The following is a 17697-nucleotide window of genomic DNA, read 5'->3' on the forward strand; positions in this document are numbered from 1 at the left end:
AAGACATTTTTACACAAACTGAATTCACATTTCATATCACCAGGGAAATCTATGATCGTCTGTTGTTGCTTCAGTGTAAATGACTACGCCGCATGCGGCATGGTTGCCTAGAGTCCCCTAGCAACAGGCAACCAGCTGTAATTCAACAATATTTCGGGAACGGTAAGTGGCCGGGGCGTTTTTCAGGCCAAAAGGCATACGTACGTACTAAAAATGGGCTGATGTTCCTGCGTTAAATGCCGTCTTTGCAATACTCTTTGGATCCATTTCGATCTGATGGAATTCGCTCGCCAGATCTATGGTTGAAAAATATTTGCAATTATGCAATCTGTCCAAGAGATGTTCGATGTTGGGCATTGGATATTTATCAGTGATCGTCTTTGAATTGACGTTTCGGTAATCCACTACCATTCGCCATTTTGGTTTTCCTGAGGCATCCAGTTTCTTTCGAACTACGTGAACTGGTGATGACCACGGGGAGTGAGAGGGTCGTATGATTCCTTGTTCCAATAGGGACTCTACTTAATTTCGGATTTCGTTCTTGTGAACGGGAAGGTACCGGTAGTTTTTGGAATAGACGGGAGTTTCGTCGATTGTTGGAATTAAAGAATGTTATGTCATAATAATTAAAAAATGAATGGGGTCAATTAAAGAAGGAACAGAACATTATTTTTCATTTTTATTTACAAATTACAATGTATTCATCACTTTGTTGAAAGAATATCATTGAGGAACAGCAACTTTGACAGACGTTTTGATGTCAATCGGTTTCTTTTCAGGGTTGCTGTTGTACCTGCCTTTGAGAACAAGCGTTCTGAAGGCACTGATGTTCCAATCAAGTGTATGTACTTTCTTGATAATCTATAGAGGTTGGGATACACTGATTTCATATCATCCCAAGCACTAATTGGACATTGGCTGAAGGCACTGATATTCCAATCAAGTGTATGTACTTTCTTGATAATCTATAGAGGTTGGGATACACTGATTTCATATCATCCCAAGCACTAATTGGACATTGGTTGAGGGGCTGGACAGGGCTCGCCAAATAATAGTTGAGCTCATCCTTCTCGACTGAAGTTGAAGTCCCCTCACCTGATCTCCTCCTCTTTGTATGGACCACTGTCTTATGATGGGCCCAAAGGTCAAAAGTTTCTTCACCTTCTGAAGCTGAGGATGAGGAGGACGAGATCACAGGACCAGAACTTGGTTGCCCTTCCTTTAACTCAGCTCTTAGTTTGGTGATTGTTGTGGAGCAGGCAATTGGGTCAACAAAATGAATTTGTTTGAATCGGGGGTCTATGATTGTAGCTGCAGCTACCAGGTGATTTTTTTCGATGCCTTTAAAGCGTTTGTTGTATTCACTTTGAATTTTCTCCTGAAGAGCTGAGCCTTCCATGCTCTTACATATTACTCCTTTGAGCTTTTCTTCACCACATCGAATCATGGGGAGAATTTGGCTCAATGTGCTGTACTTGTCACCACAGCTTGCCTTGTCATAGCTTCTAGAGGCTTCAACAGAGCTATGATGTCCACCACAACCTCTTTCTCATAAGATGTTAGCATAGGTGGTGCAGAAAAATGGCGTCTCTAAACCGAGAAAAAAAATGGCGACTCTTAACCGCAGTCGAGAGCTTGGTTAAAGTATGACAAGAGGGGAAACGTAAACCTAAAAGTGGTTAACGCCCCTCACGTCATAAACACACTTCCATGTGAAGGGAAGTAGTGACCTTGAATGAACCGCGCTGAGGTTAGCGGTTAGATGCTAAATAAAATGCACCTATTTATACCGAAAATCCGAAAAACATCGAAATCCCGATAATATCGAACATCGATGTTTTTGATTACGATACATCGGATACTCGATATATCGAAGTTTAAAAACATCGATGTATCGAACATCGATGTTTTCGTGAATTCCACCTTGTTCTGACATCAAGAATTCTTGCTCACCTACTCGGTGTCTTAGACGTAAAGAGATTTTCTTGTTCTGAAGTAGGCAAGTAGGTTCTTGTCTAGAAGTATATTGAGATTTATTTTCTTTAAATCGGGAGAACCTAGATACCTAGAATTCCGTCAAAGAACTCGTTAGGTTCTTGTCTAGAAGTATATTGAGATTTATTTTCTTTAAATCGGGAGAACCTAGATACCTAGAATTCCGTCAAAGAACTCGTGGAAGTCGAAGATAAAGAAGGTTGTAGAGTGTGGTATTGATCTACACTTCCGTTCAATAAAAGCGACTCACTTTTTTGTGTACAAAGAATATCCATTATTTCAGCTATTATAAGAGATAAAATAATGAAACTAGTATTAAATGTGAAGGAATTTCTTTCCCTTTAAGGTTATTTATTTTGATTTTAACATAAAACAATGTAAAGTCATAAAATCAACGTTTTGTACAGGGTGTCGAGAAAAGTCATTTTGAGTCAACAGAAATCAAGGTTGTTTTACAGTACAATGTGTATGCATTGGTTGGTCAGTACTTCGTATTGCCTCCTCGGGCCCTAATGACAGCTTCCAGTCGATTTCTCATTGATCTGATCAGAGTTTGAACACTCGTTTGAGGTATTGCCTCCCATTCCTCTTCAAGACTCAAGAGCCATTTTGAGCTCCGCCACTGTCTGGGGTGCTGGTACTCGGGCACGAACTCTTCTTTTCAACTGGTCCCACAAGTGCTCAAGCCATTTTGAGCTCCGCCACTGTCTGGGGTGCTGGTACTCGGGCACGAACTCTTCTTTTCAACTGGTCCCACAAGTGCTCAATAGGATTCATGTCTGGGCTTACAGCGGGCCAGTCCAGGGTTGGGATATTCACCTCTTCAAGGAACTCTCGAACACAACGTCCGGTGTGTGGGCGGGCATTGTTATGCATTAATACGAAGTTTTCACCAATGAGAGGAACGAATGGAAGAACATGATCTGTGAGGACTTCTTCAACATACCTTTCGCTTGTTAGACCGCCATGAACTCCACAGGGGATGAAAACCAGCTCTGTCTTAGCTTGATAAGATATTCCTCCCCATATCACCTCTACATCTATCTCCCTCCCCTCTGTTGATATAGCTACGTAATAGTATGTACCTATTGTGGTTATGTATTGTGTTACTGTATGATGTTATGTATCTATAGAATCTAAACAACATAACCTCACTTTTGAATAATAAAAATCAGTTCACATTTTCCATTTTTCCAGACGACTTACAAAATGTCTTGTGCTTTCCTTTTCTTAAATATACTACTTTAGATAGCCAAGGAGTGGCTATAAACACCCTCTACATCTATCTCCCTCCCCTCTACATCTATCTCCCTCCCCTCTACATCTATCTCCCTCCCCTCTACATCTATCTCCCTCCCCTTAGCCTTGCACTAAGCGCAGTGAACATCCTACTTGCGTAGGCCACATAGTTACTGGGACCATGGGGACTACTGCCGAATAAATTTGCTACGGCAGAAGCCGGGGTGTCGAGTAGATCATACTCGCTTAGGAACATGGCTTTGAAGTCCTTCCCAGACGACTTACAAAATGTCTTGTGCTTTCCTTTTCTTAAATATACTACTTTAGATAGCCAAGGAGTGGCTATAAACATGGTGTCAGTTGGGCAAACCATTGGGCCGATCTTCCCTTCATCGCCCGACTTATGGCCAAGATCATCTCCGCACCGCCTTCTTTTGCTCCATCTTGTAGACATACATCAGCCGTGGACAGCCAAGCCCGTGCATCAACCCGTTGATCTGGATTGAACTCTAGTAGAAAGGTGCTCTTTTGCTCAGAGGTGCGTTTGGTGAATTGATTTAAGATCAGCTGGAATGATTGGTTCTGTGCGGTCATGATGGACTCCATGACTTTTAATACTTCAGAGGTTGGCGTTTGGTGAATTGATTTAAGATCAGCTGGAATGATCGGTTCTGTGCGGTCATGATGGACTCCATGACTTTTAATACTTCAGAGGTTGAGGGGGTTCCGTGTGACTCTGGTTGGGGGCAGTTTTGCCGTTTGGTGAATTGATTTAAGATCAGCTGGAATGATTGGTTCTGTGCGGTCATGATGGACTCCATGACTTTTAATACTTCAGAGGTTGAGGGGGTTCCTTGTGACTCTGGTTGGGGGCAGTGTTGGTAAATCCCACTTCTGATTTCGGCTCCCTCATATTCATCCCCACTGACCTCTCCTTCTTCTCTTCCCTCCATGGTTTAGATAACAATAATAACACTGGATTAAATATGAATTCGGTTAACAAGACAAAGGGGTTTATTTTTTAATAAGTAATCAAAGTTTAACTAAAGAACAATAACAGTTAGCTGGGGAAGGTGTACGGACACTCCCCGCCACTCTATCCTGACACTCACTTCTCAGCTTGAGCTGTTAGGATGTTTCTGAGCGTATTTGGTGGATTTTTCGGCTTGAAACCTGAGTTCGGGTTATGAGGGTTTGTACGAGATCCTGATTGTGGGGTAGATTTTGTATGATCGAACCGATACAATGTCGAGTAGTTAGCTATTTCTATAAATGTCTTTGGTTGTCTCGTCCTTAGATACTGTCCTATAGGACCTTGTCCTTCATATAAGAATGAGGTGACTAGCACCTTTTCTAGGGCTGCTTTCAAGGTTCCATCGCTAGTAGGATATTCTAATCTAATACGTTTATGCACTGAATTCCTTAGTGCATTAAACCTTTCTACGAAAGCTTCAGCAGTTTTGTTTTGATACTGCCTCATTCTATTCGCTTCTCTAATGAGAGTACATAATGTACGGGGATCAGTGTAGATTTTACACAACGCTGCCTTTAACGTTGGGTAGTCACTATACGTATCATCTAGTGGCGTTAATTTTTGATCAGCTTTATCTATGATTTTACTACGAATAAATCGTAGTAAGTATTGATTTTTCTCGGAATTAATTTCCAAGGGATCAAACCCTTTTGTTTAAAGAGCATCAGTGCTCTGTAAAAATTTTGTTAAACCATTGGGGTCTTGCCCATTGAAATTTGGAACTACGTCCATAAAACTCTTGATAGTAATTTTAAATTCATTACTTTCTTCGGAATTCGACATTTTTTTAGTCTTTTGTTTTTTAACCCTTTTAAAATATGATATGGGCGGAATTTTTTTTTAAGGTGCCTTTACACTGGGTCAATTTAGGAAGCAACCGGCAACAGCAACCTGCAGCATGCGGCATTGCCGCACCGCATGCGGCGTTGCCTTATACCTTGCGGCGTTGCTTTGTGTGTTGCTAGTGGTTGCTCTACGCCGCAAGGCTTCCCATCAGAAATGTGGCCAGTAAATTATTTTTTTGTGATGAAAATGTCTTCAGGCTTATTTCTCAGTTTGATTTTTGTTCTTACAATGACAACATCTCACGAAGACAGTGTAAGGGTAGTGTTATTGCTAGAGCAAGGGCGTAGCCAGCGTTCGGTGGCTCTAGAGTTAGGCCTGAGCCAATCAGCTGTATCTAGAGTCTTCCGAAGGTACCAGGAAACAATTCACACGATCGAAGACCTGGTTCAGGCAGACCAAGGTCTACATGTCCCCGGGATGTCAGTTTTGGGGGAGGTTCGAGCATGATATGGGAAGGAATATCTTATCAAGCTAAGACAGAGCTGGTTTTCATCCCCTGTGGAGTTCATGGCGGTCTAACAAGCGAAAGGTATGTTGAAGAAGGCCAGTAAATCATTTTTTGTGATGAAAATGTCTTCAGGCTTATTTCTCAGTTTGATTTTTGTTCTTACAATGACAACATCTCAGGAAGACAGTGTAAGGGTAGTGTTATTGCTAGAGCAAGGGCGTAGCCAGCGTTCGGTGGCTCTAGAGTTAGGCCTAAGCCAATCAGCTGTATCTAGAGTCTTCCGAAGGTACCAGGAAACAAATTCACACGATCGAAGACCTGGTTCAGGCAGACCCAGGTCTACATGTCCCCGGGATGTCCGCTTCCTCACCCTGCAGTCAACACGAGACAGGCGTTTGAACAGTGTTCAGCTTCAACAGGAGCTCGCCCGAGTGAGGGATGTGCATGTCAACGCATTGACTGCCCTGTATCAATCGCAGATACCCACAGAAATGTAAAAAAAGTTTATGTTGAGACCAAAGGGTCATTTTATCTTTCATTTGATAACATGTGTAACCTTCTATGTATGGTGATAACAAAGATACAAGGTATTCTTTTACCCTTATTATCCCGAGTTATTTTATTTTATTATTTTGAAAAATAATAACTTTTTCTTATTAATTAGGCAATTTGGATTATTTTTTATTCCCGAGCCACAAGCAGTTCTATTAGTCACCTGAGTTAAGTAATGGCCCATATGCCCTCATATTTAACCATTCAAAGCGTCAACTCTTTTCTAACAGATCTATTTCAAATATTGGAATACACGCATTGACGGTAACAAGAAGATTGAAGGAAGTGGCGATAGTGCCAAAAAGAGCTGCTACTGGTCCAAAACTCACCGCAGCACACTGACAGCAGCGACTGAGATTTGCACACGAGCATGTGGATGCGCATTGACGGTAAGAAGAAGACTGAAGGAAGTGGGGATAGTGCCAAAAAGAGCTGCTACTGGTCCAAAACTCACCGCAGCACACTGACAGCAGCGACTGAGATTTGCACACGAGCATGTGGATTGGACTCCTGAGCAGTGGGACTCAGTCCTCTTCACTGACGAGTTCAGGGTGTGTTTGTTTGCTAATGATGGAAGGTCTAGAGTGTACAGAAGGTCTGGAGAGCGTTTCGCGCAGTGCTGTATAACGGAGACGGTCATTTTTGGGGGAGGTTCGTGCATGATATGGGGAGGAATATCTTATCAAGCTAAGACAGAGCTGGTTTTCATCCCCTGTGGAGTTCATGGCGGTCTAACAAGCGAAAGGTATGTTGAAGAAAAAGTAAAACAAGTGAGTCACTTTTATTGAACGGAAGTGTAGATTTGAATAAGTATCCGTTTGTTACGGTTATGCTGTGGGTTGAATTGTGGCTTCCAGCAGCTGTTGTTACTTTACACGGCTCATATTCTCTGGTGAAAGGGAATTTGTTTGCGCTAGCGGTGGTCAAATAACTTGGGTTAGCTCCTGTGTCGATAAGAAATTTCATGTCATGTAGTATTACATAGGGGAGGTTTTGTCCGGGGACTTAGGTAGATAGGTACTGGTCAGTCCTTGACATCGTCTGGAGGCTTGCTCTGAAAATTTTCATCATCTGAATGATATTCCTCTTCTTGTTGTTCATAGGATTCATCTTCGTAGTACACTTCGGGGTGTTGGTAGTCGTACGGTGATGATTCCGGATGTTCGAATTCTATATTGAGGTGCTGTTTAATTGACTGGACACCTGACATGGGAGTAGGTGCTGGAGGTTTTGGTCGATTTTGTTGGAAGTTGGGATTCCCATCTAACACCTAGGCAATATTGGTACTTGAGATTTGGATTGTCATAGGGTTTAGGCTAATATCATCTAACACCTAGGCAATATTGGTACTTGAGATTTGGATTGTCATAGGGTTTAGGCTAATATCATCTAACACCTAGGCAATATTGGTACTTGAGATTTGGATTGTCATAGGGTTTAGGCTAATATCATCTAACACCTAGGCAATATTGGTACTTGAGATTTGGATTGTCATAGGGTTTAGGCTAATATCATCTAACACCTAGGCAATATTGGTACTTGAGATTTGGATTGTCATAGGGTTTAGGCTAATATCATCTAACACCTAGGCAATATTGGTACTTGAGATTTGGATTGTCATAGGGTTTAGGCTAATATCATCTAACACCTAGGCAATAATGGTACTTGAGATTTGGGGATCGCTTCCTTCGAGAGCTTTTATGTCTTGAGAAGAAAGAGATGTCAAATCTTAAGTGTGATCCTTGGTTTGTTTACGTATTCCAATATTTGAAATAGATCTGTTAGAAAAGAGTTGACGCTTTGAATGGTTAAATATGAGGGCATATGGGCCATTACTTAACTCAGGTGACTAATAGAACTGCTTGTGGCTCGGGATTCTACAGGAAGTCGGAAGGAAAGGTGAACTTTACGGGACCGCTTGTGGCTTGATGTACCTCGTAGAAATTCGGAAGAAGGCTTGCAGGAACACCGCTTGTGGCTTGATGTGTTCCAGATGACAGACACTCGTGACAACCGCTTGTGGCTTGATGATACGCGTGTCGTAACAACAACCAGACGGCGATATGAACAACAATAACCGTCGCTCTTCGCCGACGTCAAATCCTACTTTTGGTGGCGGCGGCAGCAGCAGCAGCAGTAGCAACAACAGTGGCGGTGTTTCGCAGGGCAGAGACGTTATGGCTGTAATGAGAAACAATCTCATGAACGCCTATCGAGCGAGACAACAACAACAACAATTGTATCATCAGTCGGCGGCGTCGTCGTCGTCGTCGTCCTCCTCGTCTTCTTCGGGCTCAAAAACTACACGGATCAATAATGCTTACTATCTGAATACGTTGCAGAATATTTCTCGCGATAGCGGATGCTCGCTCGAACCTGACACCACAAAACCCAACTTGTAAATATTGTGGATAGTATCTTGTAAATATTGTAGATAAGAATAAACGAAATTGAATTACGAAAAATTGGTTTTATTATTTTCTCTCTACAGCCAACCGACCAATCATTCCGTCAGACACCTGGCGTCGAAAGAGGGTCGAGTGAAGGGATTGGGAAAAATTGAAACCAAGTCTGTTTTTTTTTTATTCCAAATCTCTTGGACGCAAACTTCCAAATCGTACAAAGTGATCTTCCTCCTCCTCTTCTTCCTCCTCGGGTTGATCAGATTCCTCGGCTGCAAGCGCGGCGGCAATTATTGCATCGTCGATATTCGATAGTTCTTCAACCTCTTCCTCATCAGAAGAATCTTCGACCAGCTGGAGTAATGGTCTTTTTGGTAGAGGCTGCACCGTTTGCACCAAAGGACTAGCCGAAGATTTTCCTGTTTATATGGACATGCGCAATATTGTCCACGTAGTCGGGCTGGTCTTCGCGCTCGGCATTGTATCTTTCGACGCCGGTCAAAGAATAGCAAATCCAAATAGCATTACCGGGGGCGAGGTCTCGATTCAAGTTGTAGCGAAATTCAGCAGACATGAACATTCGCTCGGTGATTACAACGTCGGGGGTGTTGTAGATTTTGATGTGCCAGCGGCCGGGAGAAATGAATTGGGCGGCAATCGTTTCGGGAAATTCATTTCGCTGCTCGGTGGCGAGTTGAGGCGAAAAAGCACATGAAGCTACCCGCCAGCGATTACTGTCAATGTCCTCGAGCGAAATTCTCGGACACCTATGATCGGTCTGCCTGAGTTCAAACTTGCATCGGGCGCACAATTCTATCGAACAAAGTTCAGCCGCCTCAATTTCTAGACGCGCATTAACAATTATTGGAACTGCTGCCATATTGTCGACAAACGGGAAACTGAATGGCCGGCGATTCGACGGGCCGATATTAAAGGGACACCACCACCACCGCGGCACCGTGCCCCAGTAACCAATAGATCTCAGTGCAATCACATCTATTGGTCGATTAGATCCAGTCGACGATTGCTAAGACGCTTGCTGAATCTTGATGCAATCGGATCCCGTTGACGATTGGATCTCAATACAATCGGATCCGTAGCAAATGGGGATTTGACGTGCGTCGGATCTCAGTAAAAATCACATCTATTCATCGATCGGATCCAGTTGACGATTGGATCTCAATACAATTGGATCCGTAACAAATGTGGATTTGACGTGCGTCGGATCTCGGTAAAAATCACATCTATTCATCGATCGGATCCAGTTGACGATTGGATCTCAATACAATCGGATCCGTAGCAAATGGGGATTTGACGTGATAGAAAGTAAAAGGGAAAAGGAATGATAAAAAGGAAAAGGAATCAAAGAAAGAAGGAAACTGACCAGGACTGCTATCTACAAAACAAAGACCAGATTTTTTTCCTGGTCTTTAGTGTAGATAGTAGACTTAGCCATAAAATTGCATCCATCCTCTCATCTTGTCATATTTGATCCTTAGAATAAGCATAGATAGGAGAATGGATAAAATGTATATTGTAAATTTAAAAAATAAATAAAGTCATATTCAAAAATCAAAATCAAAATCAAATAGTTAGGGTAAAATAATACTCAAATAAGCATCATTGAATAGGATAGGGAAAGTCGTGTGATGTTCACACCAGATTTTTTATATAAAGCTAAATCAAAATTTTGAAGGTGTACCTTCAAAAGCAAGCCCCCCCAAAAATTTAGGCAAGAACCGCCTATGAATAAGAGTCGGCATATTCAAAAACAAAAAAAAAAAAACAAAACAAAAACACGGCCAGGGTCACTGAGAAAATGAAGCAACGGCGAACTGGACTTGTACTCGAGTCCCCGATCCCCACCACTTCGGCCCCAGAAAACTTGGAATCTCGGCCCCCCACCCCAGAGGAGGATTCGGACTCTGAAATTTTTTCGGCCGCCGCCCCATCAGAGGACTTGGAGTCGGACTCTGGTGCCGAATCGGAAAGTTTGGGATCCGAGGATTCGGACGAGGACGACATCCCCGCTCCGAGTACTTCTCACCTGACCAAACGCCAGAGGGAAAATCTCGACGACGACGAATTTAGACTGAGACGCCTGGCGAGACAATTTCTCCAGGCCCAGCAGAGGGGTGACACCGCCGGAATCGAGGCCGTCAAAGCTTTGTTGATTGACGAGAATAGACACTTGGAGGAATTGAAAATATATTTGAACATTGACTGATTTTCTGTAATAAAAAAATGTTGTTTACTTTGTATTTTATTCTGTACCACTGCCTTTTCCTTTAGAAAAAATCCTGAAGACCAAAATCAGAGTGTTGAACTCGAGTTCGAATCTTGGCCGGCGCACATTTGTCGAGGGGTGAGAAGCAAAGTGTTGGGAGGTGAATTCAAACTACCAACCCCGCAAAAAAAATGTTGTGCGCCCACCGAGATTCGAGCTCGACTCCAATAGTTTCAAAAAAACTTGGTGAAAATTTGTGTTTAGGTGTCGAGTTCGAATCTTGGTCGGCGCACATTTGTCGAGGGGTGAGAAGCAAAGTGTTGAGAGGTACTGATTCAAACTACCAACCCCGCAAAAAAAATGTTGTGCGCCCACCGAGATTCGAGCTCGACTCCAATAGTTTCAAAAAAAACTTGGTGAAAATTTGTGTTTAGGTGTCGAGTTCGAATCTTGGTCGGCGCACATTTGTCGAGGGGTGAGAAGCAAAGTGTTGGGTAAAATCACATCTATTCATCGATCGGATCCAGTTGACGATTGGATTAGACGCGCGCTGAATCTCGACACGCGCAAATCCAACAAGCTACAGGTCCACGCACCACTGCAGTTGATCTGAACGACTACTCATTCACTTGTCTATTTGAACTGACGTACGCTAGTACCAAACATCTCGAGATCCGTTGCCAGCTAGATCCAAAGACAAATTGAATCCGACGCAACACAGATTTACGCGTTTATCAAATCCATCGCAAATTAGACTAGTAACCAAACAGATTTGGCAAATGCTGGACTCGCCTATGACTAGATTCGATATTGGCCAGTTCTGTGGGTAGTTTTTTGAACGCTAGATCTAACAATCCTTACATCTGTTGCCAGCTAGATCCGTTTAACAGCAACTCTAGCCAATCGGAGGCACTATCGTTGGCGCATGCGCCATGCTAGTACCCGGTCAAAATATTATCCCCCCCTCGGTGTTAACTACTACCGAGGGGGGGATAATGTGGTAAAACTGTGGTGTATCGTATGGCGCTTGCGCCAGGGGGAGGGCCGGGGCCGACGGCGGTGGTGGTGGTATTGGACATAAAACCTGGGTGGCGAGCTCTGGAGAACCAATATTCCTCAGTCAGTCCTGAGTTTTGTACAAGCCACACGCTATAACGCTCTGTAAGTTTGGTGAGTTTTGTTTTGTGCAAAAGTAAATCGAAAGTTTGAAAAAAAAAAATGTCTGCCGCACTCGCCGCCTGCCTCAAGCCAGAACACTTGAACCCAAACAGCGGGTTTTGGAAAACTACCCGCCTGCTGCTGACGGGCGCCCCCGTGGTGAGACCAATTTCCATGCCTTCCATTTCCTCGGCCTCACAACGCCGGACACTGACTGCCTGCCGGAAATTTACTCCTTGTTCCCGGCCGGTCGATGATGATTCTACTGGACCAGCCTCCCGATGTGAGTACCAAAATTCGAAAGTTCAGTTCGCCGATTTTGCCATGGCAGATTTCATCGGACAGACCATTTCCGAGCGGCCCACTTTCAATCTACCCCTCAAACGAAAAGCAAAGCCTGCCCCCACCACTGCTTGTCCCCCGCCAGAAAAAAAGGCAAAAAAATCCGAGGAGAATGATGACGGAACGGACGATTTTATTGGAAGGAAAAAAATGGCCGCCGACTTTAAGGGTACACGGTAAAAACTGGGACGAAATATTCAATAAGATCAAATCTGACATGAAAGTAATAAAATCATGGTTTAACAACCACAACTTAGTCCTCAATCTGTCCAAAACAAAAATTCTACCGTTCGCTATTGATAGGAGAGGGTTTCCAGAAGGAATAACAATGATAAAAATCTGTGACCACCAAACAGCTCAAGTTTTTGCAGACTGTTGGAGTCGAGTTGGGGAGATTTAACTCGGGAAAAAAATCTTCCCTTCCCTCATCAGACCACACGAACTCGTGTGTAACCCCGACGGAGTAGGTACACGGATCGCCGGATCATCTCATTTTGGTTCAATCGTAAACGCCGATCAACAAACAACCACCAGAGTATTTTCATTCCGTCTCATATCCAATTCCTTTCGCTTCGTATTTTCTTTTTCTTCTTCTGGTCTTTTGGTCCTACGATCATGACGATCTTTTTGTATATGTATTTTCTGGTGGTGGGGGAAGAAGTATATAACGAAAAAAAAAATGGCGGCCATAGTTAGTACGCGCTCACGCGCGGAAGGGGGAGGGTGTTGATGGTCTATTTAGAGGTGGTTCAAGAGCTCGAGAACATAAGATCTAGAGAGAAGACAAGACCAAACCCGACCGTCGGACTAGACGGTGGTGAGAAATGATGATGTTGATGATGCTAATGCTACCGAATGTCCTGGTTGTTCGGACCCGTCGTCCGAGCGAGTCCGTGATGACGTCACGACAAATTATCCCCCTCGAGCTCCGACCCGGTCCCTCGACTCCAATTTTTTTTTCTCAAAGCAGAAAAAAACTCTGACTCTGATTCGAGCTCGAGCTCCGACCCGGTCCCTCGACTCCAATTTTTTTTTCTCAAAGCAGAAAAAAACTCTGACTCTGATTCGAGCTCGAGCTCCGACCCGGTCCATAGACCGATAGAGTTTTTACCAAATCCGTTTGGGAAAAGCGGAAAAAAAACGAGAGTTAAATTACCAAATGTGGTTTATTTACAAGTACAAATCGTCTTTCAGTGTTTTCCAATGCATCAGTCTGACATGATTTTTCGTTTTGGAGCGGCTGCGGCGATGGTGGCGGCGTGGAAGGTTGATCGAGGAGTGGCCGCGCAAAATTTTTGCCCTCCAACATCATCAAGCACCCCATGTACGGGCACCGGCGAACAACGTCTCGATGCTCGCGAAAGTAAGATTCTGGGGACAGCGAATGTCCACAGGGCATGGCCGTCCAGCAGTACTTTTTCGGGATGGGGATTTTGGTGTACGGGTCATTGATTGGGTGGTTGTCGTCTTCGGCAGCGTAGGAGCTCACGATCGTCAAATCGTCCGAGGACGACCTCCTCCTTCGCGCTGGCGTAACGCTGGCGGCAGCGGCGACAATACTCCTCGGCACCAACGCCGCGGGCGTATAGTCTCCGGGGAAAACGTACTTGAAATCGAGCTCGGTGTTGAAGCGAGCGTACAAGAACATCTTTTTGGTCACCTGCAGTGTAGAGTCATTTTTCTGGATCAATTTCCACGATCGGTCCTGCAGTACTGCAAAGGCGATAGGCCCGCCACCAGACGCCAAGTACATGATGTCGCCTGCACAAAACAAACACAAAGCCAAAAATTAGAATTCGGGACAGGAAAAAAAAAAAATGTTTCGAAGGGAATACGGGGGAAAAAAAATAGATACGAACCCCAGAATCCGTCTGTAGTGAATGCGTTGTCTGCCGCTTTTCGGCGGTTGATGTCACAGTCTTCGGGGGTGATGTGGCGACACACATGATCGCTAGCTTCCATAGCCCGTTTACACTTGACGCACTTGAGTCGGAACATGCCCTTGAGGATGGGCTTGGGCCATTTGTACACCAGCTGCAAGCAGTACGACGAGTCTGACATGATTGAGGCGCTCGCCGGCCGACAGCCCATTTAACCCGCCCGGTTTCCCCACCGCTTCGGACCTTTGTTATCTTTCAGACCACTCGAACACAACAATTGCAGACGTGAGGCGAGCTAGATCTAGCTATTTACACGTCCCAGTTATTTCGAATTTCAACAGACGCAGATGTGAGACAAGTCAGATCTAGCTATCAATACATACTTACCATTTTGGGTTTGTAGAGCTGATTTATGTCAGATTCTACTCCAAAAATACTTTTTCGAGTGGTCGTCGAGATATTCCTTCCACTTGAACCGCGCGCGAGTTATAAATCGCCGGCCGGCGGAAGATAACTTTAGTTTGACGCCAAAGTATCGGCCGGCCAGTTCGCTCGGAAAAAAAAACCATGTACTATACTGTTTGTGTTGTCGTCGTCGCCGTCGTTTCAAAGTTTGTGGGCGCGGATCTTCAACCTTTGACAATCATCGATCCGGCAACGAGTCAATATTGTCGGCCGTTTTCCGAGCTAACATGTTTTGAGCCGGCGACGAATGGATGTTGGACGCGCCAGCATTTCAACACAATTCGTGCTCTGTTCTACGGCCGTATTGTCATAGATGATCGGCGCCGTCGCCACTATCTCGACGCCGACGACAATTCAATCACCTGCAACAAGTACGAACTTCTTGGGTATGATCGTCGCAGCAGCGACAGCAGAGGCGACGACGATGGGGACAATACCAAGAATCGATGGGCCGAAATCAAACGGACAAGCGCAGCTATACTGGTATTTGGTGATGTTGTGTTTGTGGTGGATCGTGTGTTTGCTCGCGTCGACATGTACTCTCAATACGAAACGGGCCAACTCGTACCACAACCCATGGACCGAACCGACATCGAGTGGTTATGCGACTCGCTCGGGCACAATTTGAATCGAGATCGATTACTGGCTTGATAGATAGTACTTGGATTGGTGACCACTTGTGTTTTACCCGTCACATATTACTGATTTTTTTTTTTTTTTTTTCAACCTTAAGGTTAATTTTTATATTTTTTTTTTACCTACATTTTTTTAATTAGCAATTCTTTTTTTTTGCAAGAGGTTTGATAGAAGGAACTGTAACTGCTAAGTACCTAGGTCTTATCGTCCTGAAATTATTGAAGAAAGAAGAATTGACAGGATAGGAGAAAGCCAGCCGTTCCGGGAACGATTTTTTTTTCCTTGAGAAAAATTCGCCCCGGGTGGGAATCGAACCCACGACCCCTATTATGTTCACGTCTGCAATTGGCAGACCCATCTCTCTTCTCTTGTAAAACATATGGTAGAGTTGTATTTGTTTTAAAGGAACAGTGACATGAATCCATGTCGGACACAAAACAACATTTCTTTTGATCTCTTATTTTCCTTCTCAACTAATCTCCAAGCATATGGGGTTAAATTTGAAGAAAAAAATTCCTCATCAGAGTCTTTTGCATAAGTCTGCAGTTTTTTCATCATCATGTTGATACATAGCTTTAGATTTTTGTTCCAAATGAATTGACTTGAAGCATGTCAGTAAATCTTCAAAAAAAGGTAGAAGACTACTCTTTCTGATGACCACCTGCTTTATTTTTTGATTTAGGCTCTCAAGATGATTGGTAGTGGTTATGTTGTATGTTTTCATTGATTTCATGAATCCCCTGACCCATTCATAGCGCTTTGAGTGCCAGAAAGTATTGTAGTAGCAAATTAGCTCTTTGAATTGTTTTCTACAATTATAAATCCAAAATTGCGGCTCTCCTTTGGATTTGGCCGCAATTTTGGATTTATAATCAATGGAAGTACCATTGAGCAGGACTGATGTGATGGTGTCGGATTGTGGCACCCAATCATTAGGTAACACGTGGGATATCAACAGTTTGTCTGTCCACTGGGCCTCACATGGAAAACTGGCTTCTATTATCCTGAACTCCAGGATCGCCATACATTCACATGGTAGCTTCACTTCCAGGTGACCGTGTTTTACTTCAGGCAATTTAATGATTTCTGTAGATTTATTTGCGCATGACACCTGCATTCTATTTGGAGGATGTGTGATGACGAACGTGTCACCACCCTTGGATGCGATTACTGTGTCGGTGGAGTTAATACATGCTGTCGGGCATTGGGGGTAGGATCCATCATCAGGTGTGTTAGCAAAGATGTCCCGTGGAATAAAACACAGAGAATTTAATTCTGGTTGGCAGTGTAAATCGTCTTCCAACCATCTATAATGTCTACCGAAGCTGGATGAAAGTAATTTGGTGCTTGGGGTAATTTTTATACAAGTGGAGTTTATTTCGGCGTAGTGCAATGGTTTGACTTGATGTAATTTTAATTATTTTAATAGCTGATTTGACTTGACGATTTATTCGTATGGCAATTTGATTATCCGATAATATACAAGTGGCTATTGGGAGGGAATAATATTTTCCGAGTTTTTGTATCGGTACTGATAATTTCCATTGGCGTTTTGACAGATTGATTTGGATATTTTTAAGGTCAATTTTTAATATTGTTGGTGTGATGATTTGAGGGGATAGGTATGCGTTTTGATTGGCAAACGCCAGCTGCGATGGATAGTTTTGTTCCTTTTGTCATAGTTTCCAATGAAGTGTACAGGTTAATGATGGGCTTCAAAAGTGGGGACTCTCGCTGCTCTAGCTTTTCTTCATTCAAAAGTGAGGACGCTAAAGCGTGTTTCGTGGTGTCTGCGATGACATTGAATTGTTTTGTAATATCATCTATTGAAGCGACCGATGCGGCTACAGCTTGGTGGTCCATGTGAATGTCCATCCGCATGGATTCCACTTGATTGGACAGTCGACTCTGTGTGTTAAACAATTCGTCGGTGTCATCTGTAGTCGCGATCTGGCAGCATGCATGCATAAGCCACTGGATCGGACTGAAACGTCTCGATCGAGTTGACTCATCATATGTAGACTATACTCAACAGTAAGCCTTTACAAAAACTTAAAAATACTAAACATAGATAATCTATTCATTAAAAACATGAGCGATTCTTTTTTTTTGCAAGAGGTTTGATAGAAGGAACTGTAACTGCTAAGTACCTAGGTCTTATCGTCCTGAAATTATTGAAGAAAGAAGAATTGACAGGATAGGAGAAAGCCAGCCGTTCCGGGAACGATTTTTTTTTCCTTGAGAAAAATTCGCCCCGGGTGGGAATCGAACCCACGACCCCTATTATGTTCACGTCTGCAATTGGCAGACCCATCTCTCTTCTCTTGTAAAACATATGGTAGAGTTGTATTTGTTTTAAAGGAACAGTGACATGAATCCATGTCGGACACAAAACAACATTTCTTTTGATCTCTTATTTTCCTTCTCAACTAATCTCCAAGCATATGGGGTTAAATTTGAAGAAAAAAGTGTCG

At 43.5% G+C, this 17697-nt stretch overlaps 1 protein-coding gene and 1 pseudogene across 1 annotated transcript; both read right to left on the bottom strand.

The window, feature by feature from the left end:
- Positions 1–349: 349 nt before the first annotated feature.
- LOC113470042 lies at positions 350–1566 on the bottom strand (annotated as a pseudogene).
- Positions 1567–5665: 4099 nt separating this feature from the next.
- LOC113470043 lies at positions 5666–6863 on the bottom strand. Its single transcript, XM_026828186.1, has 2 exons — positions 6492–6863; positions 5666–6011 (listed from the first exon to the last, which is right to left on the bottom strand). The coding sequence occupies exons 1-2, from the start codon at positions 6772–6774 to the stop codon at positions 5974–5976; spliced, it is 321 nt and encodes a 106-aa protein (XP_026683987.1). The 5' UTR covers positions 6775–6863; the 3' UTR covers positions 5666–5973.
- Between the last annotated feature and the right edge of the window lie 10834 nt (positions 6864–17697).

The sequence above is a fragment of the Diaphorina citri genome, unplaced genomic scaffold, assembly GCF_000475195.1.
Source record: "Diaphorina citri unplaced genomic scaffold, Diaci psyllid genome assembly version 1.1 scaffold1357, whole genome shotgun sequence".
In the NCBI taxonomy this organism is placed as follows: domain Eukaryota; kingdom Metazoa; phylum Arthropoda; class Insecta; order Hemiptera; family Psyllidae; genus Diaphorina; species Diaphorina citri.